General features: G+C 47.3%; 1 protein-coding gene across 1 annotated transcript in view; it reads left to right on the forward strand.

Annotated features, from left to right (window-relative positions):
- Positions 1-8,657: 8,657 nt before the first annotated feature.
- The window catches only part of Gxylt2 (glucoside xylosyltransferase 2), a 71,778-nt gene continuing 61,612 nt past the window's right edge, over positions 8,658-18,823 (forward strand). Inside the window, exons 1-2 of the mRNA XM_037204317.1 lie at positions 8,658-8,742; positions 9,543-9,674. Coding sequence (XP_037060212.1) covers positions 8,658-8,742; positions 9,543-9,674 — 217 coding nt within the window. The remainder of the gene's footprint in view (positions 8,743-9,542; positions 9,675-18,823) is intronic.

The raw sequence follows: 18,823 nt of genomic DNA on the forward strand, positions 1-18,823 counted from the left end.
TGGATGGTTTAGGCCTAGCTGGCTTCCACAAAGAATTTGAGGTGACCACAGTAAAAGATACATAGGCAAGAGAGTCATTAAAATAGTTGTATAAGAAGGTCAGGGAGGAGAGTAATAAGTACTGTTTGCTAACAGTTGAGACCACTATTACTGAAGGATTAAGTGCTAAATTTAGCTGTAAGCTTCCTGGCAGCCAAATAAAAAAGGGGACATGGTGAGCTGCCCAATCTTCAGTGAATGATAAGAGAAGTTTGCTAAGAGATTAAAAAAAACCCAAAAAAAACAAAAAAACAAGAAGCTGAATTCTAAAAGAAGAGTTTTACTTGGGAATAGATTTCAGACTTTAGAAGACTGTGTTTCCATTTTGCTTCGGAAAACTCTGAGCCTACGTGTGGAAAAGGGAGTTTAATGTAACTGGGGATCCGCATTATAAAAAAGAATAGGGCTGAAGTGATGGTCCACTGAGTGAAGTGTTTGGTATGTGGGTATGGGCACCTGAGTTTGGATCCCCAGAACTCAGGTCCAGCTGGACACGGTCACACCTACAGCCCCAGCTCTCCTATGCTGGGGTGGGAGGCTGAGAAAGGAGAATCCCCCAGAAACTTAAGGGCTGGCTATCCTGGCATTTACACCTGTCTCAGACACAGTGGGAGGCAAGGACACTCCTAAGGATGTCCTTCAACCCCCACACATGTGATGTAGCACACGGACGGCAGCGCACGCACGCACGCACGCACGCACACGTGCACACACCAATATTAAAAGGGGAAAAGAAGATGCACATGGCCTGTGGCATTCAGCAGATTGGGTTCTGGTCCCAAGCCGTTTTTATCTTATTTTCTTCATCTACAAAAGAATTAGCAGATCGATCCAAAGTTTCCTGAGGTCCCTTCCAGCTCTAATGTGATGATCCTTTGATGAGCACATGAGGATTGCAGCCATGACTGTCACGTGCTGTCACTTGCAGGGTCAGCTCCACATTCCCTGCACTGTCTCACTGATTGCTCAGACTCAGACCCCTCCTGAACCCTGTTCTTCCTCTTCTGGGATAGCCTGTTTTCTCTTACAATAGGGCTTCTTTCAGAAAAAAAATTTTTTTTTTTTTGCTACGTATATTTGTTTTGTGTGTGTATGTGCATGAGCTTGTCACCCGGTGCACGTGTGGAGGTCAACTTGTAGGAGTTGGTTCTCTCTCCTTCTACCATGTCGGTTCTGAGGTTGAACACGGGCTCTCAGGTTTAGCCGCAAGCTCCTTGCCCACTGAATCTTCTCATCAGCCCCTAAAATGTGGCTTCTGAAAAAGACTTCAGGTCCCTCCTGGTCCCATGGTCTGCCTCTGTCAGTGTACTCCACAGTTGTTCGGCAAATGTGTCTGGCACATAGACTGCCAGGCATTTGCTGTGCGGTGGAGGATGGAGTCTCCGCCCTCCTGGGATTGGAAGGAGAGGAGACAATGGAGAAGCTGCTGGCTGCACTTGGCCGCCTCCCCAGCCACCCCAGTGAGAGGAAACACATCCTTGCTCCTCACCGGTTTCCTGCGGTTCCCTTTGATCTCCGAGATGAGTCTCGTCAGAGGGTTCATGCCTGAACAAAGGTCTCAATAAACAGGGATGATGTCATGTAGCAGAATCTATCTGTTGCCCTCTCAGAATTAGATGGTGGCCTTAGCGGACAGTCATGATGTCAAGTCAAGGACTTGAGCAACATCTATGACGTTGTGTAGCTGTCGGTCTTGATTCTCGTCACAGCTCATTTTTTAATCGTGTGTATGCACATATGAGCGTGTGTGTGTGTGTGTGTGTGTGTGTGTGTGTGTGTGTGTGTGTGTTCACGTGCATGTGGTCTAGAGCACATGTGGTAGGCAGTCCAAGGACAGTTTTCCAGACTCTGTTCTTTCCTCCCACCATGTAGGTCCCAGGAATTGAACTCAATTTGTCAGGCTCGGTGGCCAGTGCCTTCACCAGATGTGACATCTTGTGGAGCCTAGAGCTCAGTTTTGTTGTCTGGCACACGCCCACTCCCACTCAAATTAGTCCTGCTGGCTCTGCCACAAAACATACTTCCACCGTCTCCACCATCTCCCTGGGTACGGCTGTCCGCCATCCGTGGACCACTCACTGCAGAAGCCTACTCTGGTTTGAGCGGTTCTACTCTAGCGCCCCCTATAGTTCATTTTCCATACAGCTGTTGAAATAATCTTGAGCAAGTGAGACCAAAGCAGGTCAGGCTTAAAGCGGTCCAGTGTGTGTGTGTCCCGTCACACTAAGAATAAAATTCTTGGGTGGGAGAGGAGATCGGTCAGCCTGAAAAGCATGTTCTTTGTAAGACTGCATAAAATGGAGTCCCAGCTCTTCTGGGGTGAGATGAGAGGAGGAAACAGAATTGCCCAGAAGCTTGAGGGCTTCCTAACCTGGACTATGCAGCACACCATCAGAAACAGGAGAGACCCTGCCTCAGCAAGGTGGAAACCCCCAGGGTTGTCTCTGACCCCCACACTTGTGCATGTCCCCACGTAATAAACAAACTTTAAATTTTAATTCTCCATGTGGTCTTTGAGTCCTTACTATCTCAGCCCAGTTCGGTCCCCTGCCCTCATCTCTCTCTGTCTTCCCTTCAGTCCCTGGGCCGCTGTTCCTGTCCACATCCTCATGTAGCAAGGGACTTTACTTCTTTTGGGTCTATGTTCCAACGTCTTATTCTCAAAGAAGCCTTCCAAGCTGTGCATATCCTGACACGTCCCACCCCTCTAGATCTCCTCGCTCACCCTGGTCAACGGTTTGTTTTTGTTGCAGTCAAAGCTGTGTGAGCACTGTGTTTGATTTACCTCTCCCATCTCAGGTGCACAGCCTGTGCCATTCATCAGTTATCCCTGACAGCTAAGGCAGAGATGACCGCATGGTGGATACTCGGTGAATATTTATGGACTGAACTAGAGAACAGAGAGGCAGGGTCCACCTTGTCCCAGCCAGTATGCGACTTGTAAGATCTTCCACTGCTGGGGTTCAACTGTGTTGATGAAGTCACGTTGAGACATTATTATTAATGTTCATTTGGAGTCCTTGTTCTAGGGTCCCATTCAGCAGACCTTGCTATATGTTGTTGCCTTTTCAGGATGGACACTGCAGTAGTCTCTTAGACTGCCTGTTTCTGACAGGTTTTGGAGACTTGCCTTTGGGTTCTGTCATAGGTGTTTAAAGATCTGGCTGGGGGACTGGTGAGATGGCTCAGAGGCATCCGTCAGTAATTAAGAAAATGCTCTACAGAACTGAAGAGATGGTTCAGTGGTTAAGAGCACTGGCTGCTCTTCCAGAGGTCCTGAGTTCAGTTCCCAACAACCACATGGTGGCTCACAACCATCTGTAATGAGATCTGGTGCCCTTTTCTGGTGTGCAGGCAGAACACGGTATACATAATAAATAAATAAATGAAAAATAAATAAATAAATCTAAAAAAAAAAAAGTCTGGCTGGTTAGGGAGAACACTGGTGGGTTATTTGGGAAGGTCTCCTTAGCGGAATATTTGAGATATTTTACTCAGTTTTTACCATTTACGATAGTCCCAGGTTATAGAGTTCTAGAAGGAAAACCCTGTCCACCACAGCACTTCTCATGTGCTCTGTCTATCAGGCTCACAACGGGCTGGGCGTGGTGGCGCACACCTTTGTTCCCAGCACGGAGGAGGCAGAGGCAGGCGGATCTCTAGGAGTTGAAGGGCTACCTTTTCTATGTAAACGGTTCTAGGCCAGCCAAGGCTACTACAACAACAACAAAGAGATTCTCAGCTACTAATTTGGTCCTGGCCACCTGGCTGAGGTGGCACTTGCCGGGTTTCTGCTCTGGGCTGTTGCCCTGCCCTGTCTCCCTTCCTGTTCTGCACACAGGAAGGGAACACGACCCACAGTTGAGGTGTGGGGAGTTTGATCAGTGTTGACACGGCTTCCTGGAAGCCCTCCTCCTCCGGGGAGACTGGTGTCTCTCTTCAGTTCCTCTCTTGTTTCTGTCAGTCTGGACACAAGAATCTCCATGCTTTGGGTTGCGCCTCCATAGGGTTGCTCTGTTGCTAAAAACTGTTCCCACTTTGGCCGCCAGGGGCTCTTCCTGTCCTTGACCACATGTCCCCCAGTGAGTTTTTGGTTTGACTCTGTGTTGAGTGATCTCACGCCCAATGGGCAAGCACTCTCCCACTGAGCCACACACACACAAGCCTGGTTTTATCTGTAGTTTTGTTGGGGGTTGGGTCTGTCTTTACTCTCTGGCACTGTAAAATGCTTAGGGCTCATCCTGTACAGTCATGCTATCAACCTTTTCTTCAAGGAACCCTGGTAACGTGTGTGTGTGTGTGTGTGTGTGTGTGTGTGTGTGTGTGTGTGTGTCAGGGCAGGGGGCAGTAGTAGTACTTGTAACTATGAGCTGGGCACTGGGCATGCTTGCTGCTCCCGGGATGTTATTCTTATAAGCCTTCAAAGCTGACCGAGCAAAATGTATATGTATACGTCCCTGACTATTTGCACACCTCTTGAATCTTTTTGTATATGATCATCAGTGTCTACATTTAGCTAAACATGGGTTCCTGCTGATGTCTCCAGCTCTAACTTGGGTGAATCATCCTTGTCTCCTTCCCTCCCATATGCAGGAGAGGGGTGCTTTAATTTCCCAGGAGCTCCAGCATCCCATTGCCTTTGCTTGATTTAAATGCCTGTAATTTAGAGGAAGGAAGTAGGAAGGAACGGAGGGTCAGATTCAGGTCAGATCAGCCAATGGATGTAAGCTAAGTGAGTCTGATCCCTTGAGACTACTCACACCGCCTGGGGGAGCGGGTATGATAGATGTTGTACTTGGCATCTGTCTTAGTTAGGGTTTCTATTTCCATGAAGAGACACCCTGACCATAGCAACTCTTATAAAGGAAAACATTTAATTGGGGCTGGCTTACAGTTTGGAGATCTAGTCCATTATCTTCATGACAAGAAGCATGGCGGCATTCCAGGCAGACATGGTTCTGGAGAGGTGGCTGAGAGTTTTACATCTTGATCCACAGGCAGCAGGAAGAGAATGAGTCACACTAGGCCTGGCTTGAGTTTCTGAAACCTTAAAGCTCCCTGCCTCTCCCCACTCCTCTGCCCCCACATTTCCTCCAACAATGTCACACCTACTTCAACAAGGCCACACTTCCCAATAGTGCCCATCCCTATGAGCCTGTGGGGCCATTTTCATTCAAACTACCACAGCATCTGACTTCCATTTCCTCAGTCCCTTCACAATTATTGTGTGAACCACAGCCCCAAGGGACCGATGGTTTAAGCCCAGATGACAGCCTGTAGTTGAAGTTTTCCTGTGTCCGCAGGTCTGGCGGGTGAGAGAGATTTGTCCTGACCACGGGCCAGGTGGGACACAGGAAAACTTCAACTACAACAGTCCATTTTTTTCTGAGCTGTAAGCGTTGTGTATCTAGGACCAAGCACACCGATCCATTCATTTCTCTAGCTGCAGTTAATTTGCCCAAAAGGATGAACTTATAACACGGGACAGAAGACTCCGTCTTCTAGATATAAGTAGTGGAATAGCCCCCGCGGCTCCTGAGGAAACAGCATGATGAGAGCGTCCAGGGGCTCTATTATAGTCACCTTTCTCATTGTTGTGACAAACTGCCTGGCACAAGCAGCCTGAGTGAGGAAGTGTTCCATGTGGCTCACAGTGTGAGGGTCCAGACCATCATGGCGGGGGAAGTCATAGCGGCAGGAGTCGGAGACAGATGATCACAGAGCAGCCGTAGTCAGGAAGCAGAGAGCTGAATGCTGGTGCTAGGCTCACTTCCTCCTTTTCATTCAGTCCAGGACTCCAGACAGTGGAATGGCGCCTCCCACACTTAGGGTGGGTCTTTGCCCTTCAATTAGCCTAGAAACTACTACAGCGATTCACGGATGTTTGTTCCGTGGTGATCCTAGTTCCTGACGATCAATATTAACCGTCATAGGTTAATATCGAGTACTTCGAGAGCATTGTTGAGCCCCAGAATCAGCAGATGGGTCCATCCAGCCTCGGATCTTCCTGTTACACAGGCTGGAGTTGCAGTTTCTCTTATTTGGATCTGGAGTCATCTTAGCTCTGAACTAGATTTTCTCAATCAAAACCACGGAGCCATCGATGGAGACAAAGGGGAGTGGTTTCCGGGGTACACAGGAAGTAAGCCTCTGCTACACCCCAGCAGCCGCTTTGTAGACTTGATTGCATACTAAGCTTAGGCCACTTACAGGTGGGGAACCTCTGACCCAGTGAGGAATCCGGACTGCATTGAGAGAGCATGGAAACCCGCATGGGGTGGAAAAGCCAGGCAACAGCAGCGCAGAGGCACCGGATCGGGGTGAGGAGGGAGAAAATTTGATAACAGTTTTCTAAAGAACACTTCGTGTTTTCATCTGCCATCTAATAAGTGGGACAAAATTTTACAGCTCCTGTATTTCATCCCAATGTAAAAATTAAACAAAAGATGAGGATTTTTTTGACGATAAAGTTCATTTGATATTTCTCCAGAATATTTCCCAGCATTTGGCTCAGTTCAGATTATGAAGTTCTGAAAACTACTCCCTGGAAAATAAGAGTTTTCTTGACTTGATTCCTTATTGGTTACTTTTCTTGTTGCAGTGACAAAATATTTAAAAAAGGAGCCTTAAGTAAATCCGGGCTAATTTTGGCTCACAGTTTGAGGGCACACAGTCCATCGTCACGAGGCGGCTGGTCACATTGCATCTGCAGTCAGGAAGATGCTGGTGCTCAGCTTGCCTTCTCCTTTTTATTCAGTGCAGGACCTCAGCCCAAGGGACAACGTCCCCTACACTCATAGGTAGGTCAGTCTTTCCACTTCAGTTAAACCTTTCTGGTAATACCCTCATAGACGCACCCACATGTATGTATCCAGTCAAGCTGCCAGGGAAGAGCATCTTCATTGAGAGCCCCTGATTTTGTGACGGCAGAGTGGCTTTGGTGTGTTCAAATGTGACGTTTACTTGATACCATGACTGTGAATGTATGAAATATTGTAATCTAGCAGAAATGCATACTGTATAACATGGGACCCACCTCTTCCATAAGACATAAAGAATGCATAATCAAAAGTATGACTTCCGAATCTGTGGATTTGGAAACAGAGGTCCAGAGAAGTCAAATAAGGATGGATGTAAAGCATCTGGTACAGGGCTAACTCACAGCCCTCCTCAGAGTATTTTGTTGTCCTTGGGCACTCTTACTGCCCACCACTTGTTAGCTGGGAGCTAACCCATAACTGGACCCAGATGCCTCATGTGTGATTTTGAATACATCAGTCTTCAGGAATCCTTGGCCTTCTCACAAGCTCACTGGTGGGATGAGATGAGGCAAGTGAAGTGCCAGGGTGGGGCACGGGGCGCTGGCATGGGGCACGGGGTGCTGGCATGGGGCACGGGGCGCTGGCATGGGGCACGGGGCGCTGGCATGGGGCATGAAGTGCCAGCATAGGTCATGGGGCAGAACCGTGAGTACTAGCGAGGGTTCAGGGGCACATCTATCCGAGCAGGCTCTTTTGGAGGGGAGGAGTTCAGACTTGAGGACACTGAGACTTGCCTTCCACGCATGTGAGTGGACACAAGCCCTGTCTCCTGACTAATGACTGCTGGAGTGGAGGAGACAGAACCCCCTATTCTGACTCCCTGAGAGTTTCAGATCTGGTGTCCTGATGTCTACTAGATGCCAACTAGGACCCTCATGTCTCTTCAGGGACACAGAACCAGTTGTTTTAGTCTTAAGAAAGCAGGGTGTGGGCCACATATTCCCTGAGAATTAAGCCTCCATGCAGAACTTTGTCCATGACGTATCTCCTCAGGGTCCATGGCTGTGGTGGGACACAAGCCTTTGTGCTCTATTTTCTTCCTCCCATTTTTTCTGAGAATTTCAAGGTCTTAACATTGTCAGACTAGTGACCCCAAAGTCATACACATTCAAGTAATTGATTTTTTATCGACAGAGAGTGGGTTAATGGAAACCCGGGTCATTGTCTGAGAATTTTACGAAGTCTGCCCACCCTTTAATTTGATTTGCAACATTTAGAGCTTGTATGCTTTTTGCTGAACTGCCTCCCAGCCTGGTTTGGGCACGAATTCAACATGTTTAGAGAAACACAAGGATATCTGATAAAGATAATATTTAATTATAACCATGATGATAATGACTACTTCATCATTACTTTATGCACAGTACTGAGCCAGGTATTCTGGCATATGCCTGTAATCCCGGCACTAGTGTGTGTGTGTGTGTGTGTGTGTGTGTGTGTGTGTGTGTGAGAGAGAGAGAGAGAGAGAGAGAGAGAGAGAGAGAGAAAGGACACCAGTCATGAACGGTACTATTCTAGTTAGCTTTCTCCTGCCTGATAAAACACTGACCAAAGCAAGGGAGGAAAGGGATTATTTAGTTTACAGGCCACAGTCCACCATCAAGGGCAGCCAAGGTGGGAACCTGGAGGGAGGAACTCATGCAGAGGCCAAGGAGAAATGCGGCTGACTGGCATAGTTTGCTTGGCCTGCCCTCTTGTACAACCCAAGGCCACTGGCCCAGGGGTGGCCCCCACCACAGTGGGCAGCGACTGGGCCCTCCTACATTCATCGTTAGTCAAGAAAGTGCCCCCACAGTCATGCCGGTGGGTCAGTCCAAGAGAGCCGATTCCTCAGTCGAGATTCCCTCTCCCCAGGGTGGACGTCTGACACTAACTATGACAGGTGCGAAGCGTGTTGTGAGGTCTCTTTATTTAATCTCCACTGTCACCTGACGGGTCACTCCTGTCACTGGGTCGGCCAGAACATCTCCCCTAGCAAGCAGTAGGTGTCCAGTCTACCCACAGTATCACTTCGTCAGGGACAGAAAATGGCTGACCCCAGCCCTGAGACTTCAAAGGAGACAAGGGCCCAGTTACAGGTGTGATCAGGACCATCTTACCCCTGTCCTCAAGCGTAGTGTGAGTGACATTCTCAGGTGCTTTCTCCCTGTGGAACCTTTGCCAGTGAAAGGACCAAACAGATGCCACAACAGGCTGCTCAGTCTTCTCTCAGAGATCAGGCCTCAATTTCAGTTTCCTGAGACTTAAGGAAGCAGTTTCTGGAAGGGCCGAGAACAAAAGACATAGTCCTTGCAGTAGCTCCCTTTCTGCATGTACTCTGACTACTCAAGGTTCAGCCAGTTGTTTACTGTCTGGGACCCCTCGCCAACTTAGAGCTACGTGCATGGGTCAATGTAAACGTGCTAGGCCAGCCAGCCCCAATGGCAGCTCAAGGACAGAGCCTGGGACTTGTCCAGGCCTGCCCAAAAATGATAACTGTAACCCCCAACCAGTGAATTCAAAGGTTATACAGCCTCACCCAATCATAGGACACCAAGGCTTGTACCACCCAGTTTGCGGGTTTCCCCTTTAAAAACCCCTCACCCTGAGAGCTCAGGGCCATCCTCCTTCACCTGGCTAGCCAGTGTGTTGGACTAGGACCAAGCCTGGGCTTGTAATAAACCCCTGTGTGTTTTGCATCAGATATTGCATCCGTGGTGGTCTTGCTTGGGGGTCTCGTGACGCGGCCACAACACCAGCAGATCTGGCCTTGTGCCTTTGGGTCCCAGGCACCTGCACCCCCTGATGGCCACACCTGTGCCGGCAGCTGTGAGGGTATGAGGCTTTGGTCCAAACCTTGGGGACTGAGAACTAAAGAGCAGCTCCCCTAAAGTATAACTGAGGTACTCTTACCTGAAACTCCTGAGAAGGGCAAAGGCCAGCAGACATCCAGTATCACCAGTGTGTCCATATTACAGATAGGAAGTCCCAGGGTGGAGACGGTGAAAGCTTTTGCTCTAGATAGTACAGCCAAACGGTAGACCTAGAAATTGTACCATGCCTGTGGGCCTCAAAGAGCAAAACCGCAAACCACATGCTGTTCTTGGGAACAAATCCCAAACCCGAACCCTTTATCACTATTGAGAATCCCTTTGGAAAAGATCTCTTTGATACAGTGTTGTCTTTTTCTTTTAATTGAAATGTATAACTTATATAAAGCCAGTTATAAAAACTCTCCCTTTCCAGCTTAAAAGAAAATGTAGGACCAGTGAGACAGATGAGGGGATAAAGGTGCTTTTTCCTCTGACCTCTATGCGTGGGCTGTGGTACACATGTGCCTACACACACACACACACACACACACACACACACACACACACATACACACACACGATGTGTTTAAAAATTTGTTATAAATAAAAATGTGCGTCTATTCACATCCTCACGCATATTGTATATAGTTCTTTTTAAAAATTTTATTATTTATTTTTATTTTATGTGCATTGGTGTTTTGCCATGAGTGTCAGGTCCCCTGGAATTGGAATTATAGACAGTTGTGAGCTGCCATGTGGGTGCTGGGAATTGAACCCAGGTCCTCCGGAAGAGCAGTCAGTGCTCTTAACCCTTGAGCCATCTGTCCAGCCCTGTATATAGTTCTTAAACACCAAAATATTGACAGTGGTTACAAAGCTGATTACGAGCTCTCCCCCAGTGCTGGTCTGTTTCCAGAGCTTTCTGTAATGGATATGTGTGTTACTGTTATGTGGTACTCTTTGGGGAGATGTGAGCAAATGTCTGCTCACCCCAGATAGGGAATGATGGTAGAACACAGTAAGGATACCCCTGAAGTCCACCTTGGGACATGGGGGACTCAAAGGCAGATCTATTACTAAACGTCCACTTCAGCATCGTGACAACCCTCAAAAGTTAGAACTCCAGAACTCACTGCACAGCTTGCAGGCAGCTTGACAGGTAGGAGAGCCCCTGCTTCTCAGCAGTCCCGATTGCTCGGTAACCTTGGGGGAGGAGGAGGCACCTTGTGAATCTGCTAAGTTTCAGGGACTTCCTGAGAGTGAACTGTTTACATACTTAGTGGGTTTTTTTTTTTCTTTTTTCTTTTACAATACCATTCAGTTCTACATATCAGCCACGGGTTCCCCTATTGTCCCCCCCTCCCACACCCTTCCCTTACCCCCAGCCCACCCCCCATTCCCACCTCCTCCAGGGCAAATCCTCTCCCCGAGGACTGCGATCAACCTGGTAGACTCAGTCCAGGCAGGTCCAGTCCCTTCCTCCTAGACTGAGCCAAGTGTACCTGCATAAACTCCAGGTTTCAAACAGCCAACTCATGCAATGAGCACAGGACTTGGTCCCACTGCCTAGTTGCCTCCCAAACTGATCGAGCCAATCAACTGTCTCACCTATTCAGAGGGCCTGATCCAGCTGGGGGCCCCTCAGCCTTTGGTTCATAGTTCATGTATTTCCATTCATTTGGCTATTTTTTTTCAATAATTGAGTAAACCCGAAACTTATTATAAGCCACAGTGGTCCTAGGGACCTCCATGCTATATATATAGCCTCTATGGTTCTATGGGTTGTGGTCTGATTGTTCTTTATTTTATATCCAGAATCCACTTATGAGTGAGTACATACCTTGACTGTCTTTCTGGGGTTAGTGGGGTTTTTTAAGTGAAGTTTTTTAATGCGTATGGGTGTTTTTCCTGCGTGTATGTCTGTGCATGTGTGCATGCATAGTGCCTGTACAGGCTGGAAGGGGGAAGGGGGCGTCAGATCTCTTGGGGCTGGAGTTACAGTGGTTGTGAGCTGCCATGTGAGTGCTGGGAACCACACCTTAGTCCTCAGCTGGTGCTCTGAACCCCTGAGCCATCTCTCCAGCCCCTACATTTTGGGTCTTCATCGCCTCCCTCCATGATAGAAAGTTTCAGCTTGGAGGAAATCACTACTCAACAATTACTTATATAATTTGCCAAAAAAAAAAAAAAAAGGACAAAAGGCTCCCCCAAACTAAACGTTTATAAATGGCCATAAATATGAACATCTGGCCATTGACCTGAGGCTTTGGAGGATGGGAAGTCCCTGGAGAGGCCATTTCTCCTTCGCCTCCCTCTCGAGGTGGGAACTCTTACTCTTTTTCAGGGGCTGAGATAAAATTTTCTGATTCTACGTGACCTCTGCTTTTCCTCCCTTCCACATCAAGGGCCATTTGTTTCAAGCTCACTCTGCTGGTTCATATTTTAAGGATCCCAACAGCATCCTACTTTGAAAAGAAGAGAGAGTGGAGAGATCGAATGTCCTGTGTCAGAAACAATCCCAAGGCAAAAAAAAGAAAAAAGAAAAAAAAAAAAGAAATGAAGTGAGAAGTGAGTGTCAGTCAAGGCGCCAGCACAGAATTTTGAAAAAATTATAAAAATTAGAAAAAAAAAAAAGAAAGAAAGAAACACAAAAGTGAAAGACGTTAAGTGATGGCAGATCATTGGTTAGGTGTGTTGTGGGAATCATGCCCCACACAGGGGCACCCGAGAATGCCGTGAGTCCCGGACTGGAGTCCAGCCTACCCCAGGAGCCCTGATGGAAGCTTTTTCAGTCACAGAGGGCTCCTTCCAACTCACTTGTGTAGCAGGCTTAGCACAATGATCCGAAGCATGGCCTCCGCCACCTGGACCCGCAGAGCGTTAGTTCACTGTTTAGAAAGGTCTTTACAGATTCAGCCAGCTAAGGATCTCAAGAAGACCTTAGACTTGGGGGAGGCCTAAGTCTGAGAGTTGGCATCTTTACAAGAAGAAGAAAGGACAAGTGACATGCATAGGCTGGGTGCACTGCTACATGCCTGTAATCCCAACACCCAGGAAGCTGAGACAGGAGGATTACAGGTTTGGAGACAGCCTGGGCTACATTGCAAGTCTATCTCAAAAGGCAATAAACAAATTAATTAAAATAAAATTAAAAGGGAGAAGAAGAATTGAGGGAGGGAAGAGACTTAAGACCAAAGAGCTATATGGGGCAATGTACCAGGCACAGTGTCAGCTGGAGTGTCATGGCTACACCATCAGGAACTCTGAGCATTGCTGGGACCCGGAAGCTAGAGAGAGCCTGGGGAGGAGTCTTCCCTTGCCCTTTGGAGGAAGCTTGGCCCCACCCATACCTTGATTATATCTCTCGTCAGCAGGAGAGAATGATTTCTGTTGGGTTAAACCACCAAGAAGTGTGAAGAGGAGCCTGGCCTCCTAAGTGTGTTCCCTTGGTCTGGTTCCTTCCTGTGACACTCACTAATCACACAGCATGTGTATGTGTGTGCAGAAATGTCAGAAAGCACACACATCCCCACACAGCCATGGCTACTCACTTCAGACATGAGACACCTACTCTGCATCAGCCCTAGACTTTGTTTAGGAACTCAGCCATGTTTCGGATACCACGAACCAAATTTAAAATGAACTGTTCATAATTAATGCGTTTATCAAATAATTTTATTAAGCCCCCCCCCACTACCCAGCAGGTTTTTGGCATGCCTTTGACATTATTCATATTATACCACGACTCCAAGGCAAGCTGTCAGCTTGGCTGTCTTGAAAGATTAATGGTACTTGATTTGACTCCAAACCACGGGTCATTAAAAGTGATTTAAGTGTAAGTAAAGTTCTCGGTGTTGTGTCTGCCTTCCAAGTGAAAGACCCGATCACAGCTTCAGCGAGTGTTTTGTGTTCATTCACGTTTCTAAAACGTGTGGATTAGGGCTGAGGAGACAGCTCCATCAGTAAAGTCCTAGCTGCATAAGGAAGAAAACCCAAGGTCTATCCCCAGCCGCCATGTGAAAAACACACACTTGAAATCCCAGCTTTGGGGAGGGAGAGACAGGTAGATCCCTGGGGTTCGTTCGCTGGCCAGCCTAGCTGAATTGGCAAGCTCCGTGTTCCAGTGAGAGACCCTACTTCAAAGAACAAGATGGCTCCTAAGGAAGAATGACATTATGAGGTAGTCCTTTGGCCTTTCCACATACATGCACACGGATGTATGTGTGTTCACACACACACATGTACACATACACAACTAAAATTTGTGTGGTTTTTCAAAGAACATTTGTGACTGTCACTGCCCACACGTGATTTGGATAGAATTCCACATCAGCTGATTGCCTTTCCAGGGGCTTTGTGTGTGTGTGTGTGTGTGTGTGTGTGTGTGTGTGTCCATTTCTTCACCCGCCCTCCTGGCTCCTTCACATCCTTCTCTTACATTCAGATAGCCAAATGGGTTCGGCGAAGCATTGCAATAGAGAAACACTTCTCAAGCCCTCTTGCCTATGGTGAGCGGAATCAGCGTCTTAGCCGTTGTCTTCTGCAGGGCACTTCTGCGGTTCCTTCCCCGAGGAAGGCTCCTTGCTGGCAGTCTGGGGTTGTCTGTTAAAGAAGTGTGATCTTGCTTGCTGCCTCCCCTGGCCGTATCACAGCATCAGGCTTGCCTGAGTTAATTCTGCTTGTCAGTTAAGGGGAACTCTGGTAAGAGACGTGACATCAGGGAAGAGGGGCCGAGCAGAACCAATTACCCGCTTTAATAATTCAGTGTGTCTCTTAGTAATAGGCTGCAGAGTAAACAGCACTACACATAAATGCCGTTTTCCATTATTTATACACTCCAGAAATGGAAGTTTAATTAAGTCACACACTTGAGACTTTGAAGCGATTAAGGGGCCGCTTGTGCCTCCGCTCCCTCCTGAGCTGCCTCTGGGGTTCTACGGATCATTTTTCAGGTGAGTGTGGGGAGGCTGGAGCCTGGACAATGGGGGCAGCGATTTCCAGGCTCACTCATGCCGCAAATGTTATTGCTGCACCGCCATGGCCGGCTTTAAGTTTTTTTTCTACAAAAATCTATGTGATAAATTTGAGTGCATCTGTGTATTAATAACAGCAGTGCTACAGTTTAATCCCGGTACTTTTAGACACAGATAAATTGTCATGACTTTTAGTGTATTTATAAAATTGTGCAACCGCTACCCCTGTTTAATTAAAGAACATATTCATCACCCTGAAGGAAACTGTATCCACTGTTATCCTCACAGTTGGCTGTTTTCTGTTTCCACACATGTTCTAGCACGTATCAGTACTCATTCCTTTTTATTGCAAAATAATATTTCGTTGTGTAGCTCACCACATTTTACTTAAGCATCCATCTCTTGAAGAATATTTAGGGTAGGCTTGGGGATCATGCTTATTGCTGGTATGGACATTTGTGTACGGGTTTTGTGTAGACATGTTTTCTTTTTTTTTTTTTAATTTTTTTTTTTTAGAAATGTACTTTTTTTGGTTTTTCGAGACAGGGTTTCTCTGTGTAGCTTTGCACCTTTCCTAGGACTCACTTGGTAGTTCAGGCTGGTCTCGAACTCACAGAGATCCGCCTGGCTCTGCCTCCCGAGTGCTGGGATTAAAGGCGTGTGCTGCTGCTGCCGCCGCCGCCGCCGCCGCCACCACCACCACCACCACCACCACCACCACCACCACCCGGCTGACATGTTTTCAATGTACATAGCTCTGAGTGAAATTGCTGAGTCGGGTGGTGCACTCCATATTTAGCATTTTCAGGAACTGCCAGTTTCCCAGTGTGCCTATCATAGTTTCTAATGCCACCAGCTGTGCTGGAGGGCTCCAGTTCTCTTAAGTGCCTTTATTTATTTCTGTGCTGCTGGGGATCAAATCCAACACTCTGCACAAGTCAGATTAACAATGTACCACGGAACCATATTTAGAGACAGGGTTTCTGTGTAGTCCAGATTGATTTGAACTCACTGTACCACCAAGGCTGGCCTCAGACTCATGATGCTCCTGCCTCAGCCTCCTGGATTTGTCTTTCTCTCTCTCTCTGTCTCTCTGCCTGCCTGCCTGCCTGCCTGTCTGTCTGTCTCTGTCTCTCTCTTTCAAAATACCCCACAATGCTGGACATTGGTGGCATGGGAGGCAGAGTCAGGGATTACTGTGAGTTTGAGGCCAGCCTGGTCTACAGAGTGAGTTCCAGGACAGCCAGGGCTACACAGAGAAACCTGTCTGGAAAAAAAAAATTCCCCCATGCCAGTACCAGGAATGATTGTAATCATACAGGTAGGTGATGATTGACAGAGAACAAACTGCTGTTGTTGGTTTTCGGCCTGGTCCTCTTCCCTCCTGAGGTTCTGCTGAGGTTCTTCTGTCTACTGAAGGGGGAGTAAGCAATATTAGAATAGCATTCAAGGCGTATCAGCACAAGACTGAGACTTTGTCATTGACATTGCTAGAAAAGGGCTGGGAATGGGAAGCCTGTGCCATGGTGACTTGGCACAGCACCATCCTTCACCCCCAGTGAACTGGGAAGCAGTTACGTAAGCCATCAGCTCCATGATCCCATTTCACAAATGGCTCAAGGTGGCTCAGTCCTGTTTGTTTTATTTTCCCAAGAAGGCCTTGGATAGGTTTGAGAAGCTAGCAACACTAAGACTAATAGGATGGTCCATATAAACCAGCACTTCCATTTCTAAGAACACAGTCTAAAGAAATAGTGCAGAAGAAGAAAAGGCCACTGGCTACAGCGGCTTGCTGCAAGCGTTTGAACTAATCGAAGAATTAGAAAGAACCAATGATAAAAATGATTATAGGTGATGGTGTTTCCTTGCGTGGAATAGTAGATAGCCATTAAAAACAATGGTTATGCAGGCTTAAAAAATGACAAGAAAAATGAAAGAATCAAATAAAAATAGCAATTAAAATTATATGCGTGCTGGGTGTGGTGCCACATGCTCTAATCCAAGCTCTTAGGTGCCAGAGGCAGGTGGATCTTTGTGAGTGTGAGGCTAGCCTGGTCTGCATAGTAAGTTCCAGGCCAGACAGGGCTACAAAGTAAGACCCTGTCTCAGGTGTGTATGTATAAACACACACACACACACACACACACACACACACACACACACACCTGGTCTGCATAGTAAGTTCCAGGCCAGACAGGGCTACAAAGTAAGACCCTGTCTCAAGTGTGTATGTATAAACACACACACACACAGAGAGAGAGAGAGAGAGAGAGAGAGAGAGAGAGAGAGAGAGAGAGAGAGAGACAGAGGCATGCTATCAAGCAGCTGTAAAAAAGAAAAAAGTATGTATTCAATTGAATAAAGACCTGATTACAACATGAAAAATGCAAATAAAAAATGCAAGAAGTTTTCATCTGACAACTTTAATGTTTTATATAATTTTTAATATTTTAATTACTTATTTGGGACAGTGCATGTACATCATGGTGTATGTGTGAAAGTCAGGAAATAACTTGAAGGAGTCCATTTTTCCTTCTACTGTGTGGGTCCCAGGGATCAAATTTAGGTCATCAGACTTGAACCCTCTTGCCAGCTCAAGTATTTTAATATACTGTGTTTTATGGTTTTCGGCTTCAAAGGTACACTATTTTCATCATTCTCCTAAGGATAAATGTTTGTTTATTTATACTGTCTTCTGTAATATATAATGTTGAATATGTGGTATAAATCAGAATGAAATATGTAATCATCAGCTTTGGTAAACTTGAGAGAAGACAGATCCATGATAGAAAAGAAAAATGCCAACACTCCTGGCCTTTCTCCCATGAAGAAGGCAGCCAGGCAAAGTGCTAGGAAAGACATTCCAGGCTGGAGAACAGAATTATTGCTGAATGTCTCAGGGAGAAGAAGATAAAGATGAGTATGTGGAGGGCACAGAGCTGGAGGGTCAGGAGACTGGAGGCTCCTACTGAGTCGGGGCTGAGTCCCCAACACTGATGTTGGGCACCTGGCTGGGCAGAAACACTGTGATCTGGAACTAAGCTCCACTGGGTGAGGAGTGACCCGGAAGTAGATGAGTGATCCCAAGAGGAGAGGGGAAATGCGGGAGCGCTTCTCAGTGTCCTTCACCCACTGGATGCAGGCACATGCCTGTGTCTGGCGATGGCCATGAGGAGCCAGGAGCGTCCTGCTTCCTCTCCTGGGTAGGACCCGCACCGTGAGAAAGTGGTGCCCTCCCAAGACATCTTTGATTTCGTCAAGGCAAGAGTTGAGGTAGGCAGCATATGGACAAAGGTAAAAATGTCATTGAAATCATCCTGGCCTGGCTGAGGGCTGAACCGTGGGTGGGATGGTTTTGTGTGATGCATGTGTGTTGGCAAGCAGCCTCCGTGAGTTCCATAAGACTGTGGCATTAGAATCTGTGTGTGTGTGTGTGTGTGTGTGTGTGTGTGTGTGTGTGTGTGTGTGTTTGCCTGATAACAAACAGCAGATGAGTATGCTTGCCAGTCTCCTACTGTCTGTGGTATAGGCGATTTCTTCCAGTTACAGCCAGAGGCATGATGGGAGGTGTGGGTCAGAGCTGTGGGAGAGGGTGACCAGGAAAGGTGACTCAGTGGGTATTTCAGAGGATGAATGGAAGCAGAGTGCGGTAGCCATGTCTGCAGTCCCAGCAATTGGGCATCAGATGATCAGGAGTTCAAGACTAGTCTTAGCTACATAATGAGCTCTGGGCCAGCCTGTGCAACAAGACCTCGACTCAAAAAACAAACAAACACTGGCTGGAGACATAGCTCGGCTGGTAAAGTGCTTGCCTTAGAAGCAGGAGGACCTGGGTTCAAACCCCAGGACAGCCATGGCGATGCAATCCACTTGTAACTTCAGCCCAGGGAGGCAGATCCTTGAGCTCTTGGCCAGTCAGCCCAGCCTAATAGGTGAGTCCCAGGCTAGTGATCACTCCTGTCTCAAAGGAACAGCATTGAAGATGTCCCCTGCCCTCCATACACACCACTCACACGTGTGCCCATGTACCTGCAAAAGATGCACCTCTGTGCAGACACCCACCTACCTACCACATAAATTCCAAACAGCAAATGTCTACTTCAGTTGCTTTTTATAAAACAAGCCAGAGCCTAGTTACCACCCTGCATCTGGCCAAGCCCAGAGCCCTGAGGGTTAAGAAGTTCCAGTTTCCTGGACA

This window comes from Peromyscus leucopus, chromosome 3, assembly GCF_004664715.2.
Source record: "Peromyscus leucopus breed LL Stock chromosome 3, UCI_PerLeu_2.1, whole genome shotgun sequence".
Lineage (NCBI taxonomy): Eukaryota > Metazoa > Chordata > Mammalia > Rodentia > Cricetidae > Peromyscus > Peromyscus leucopus.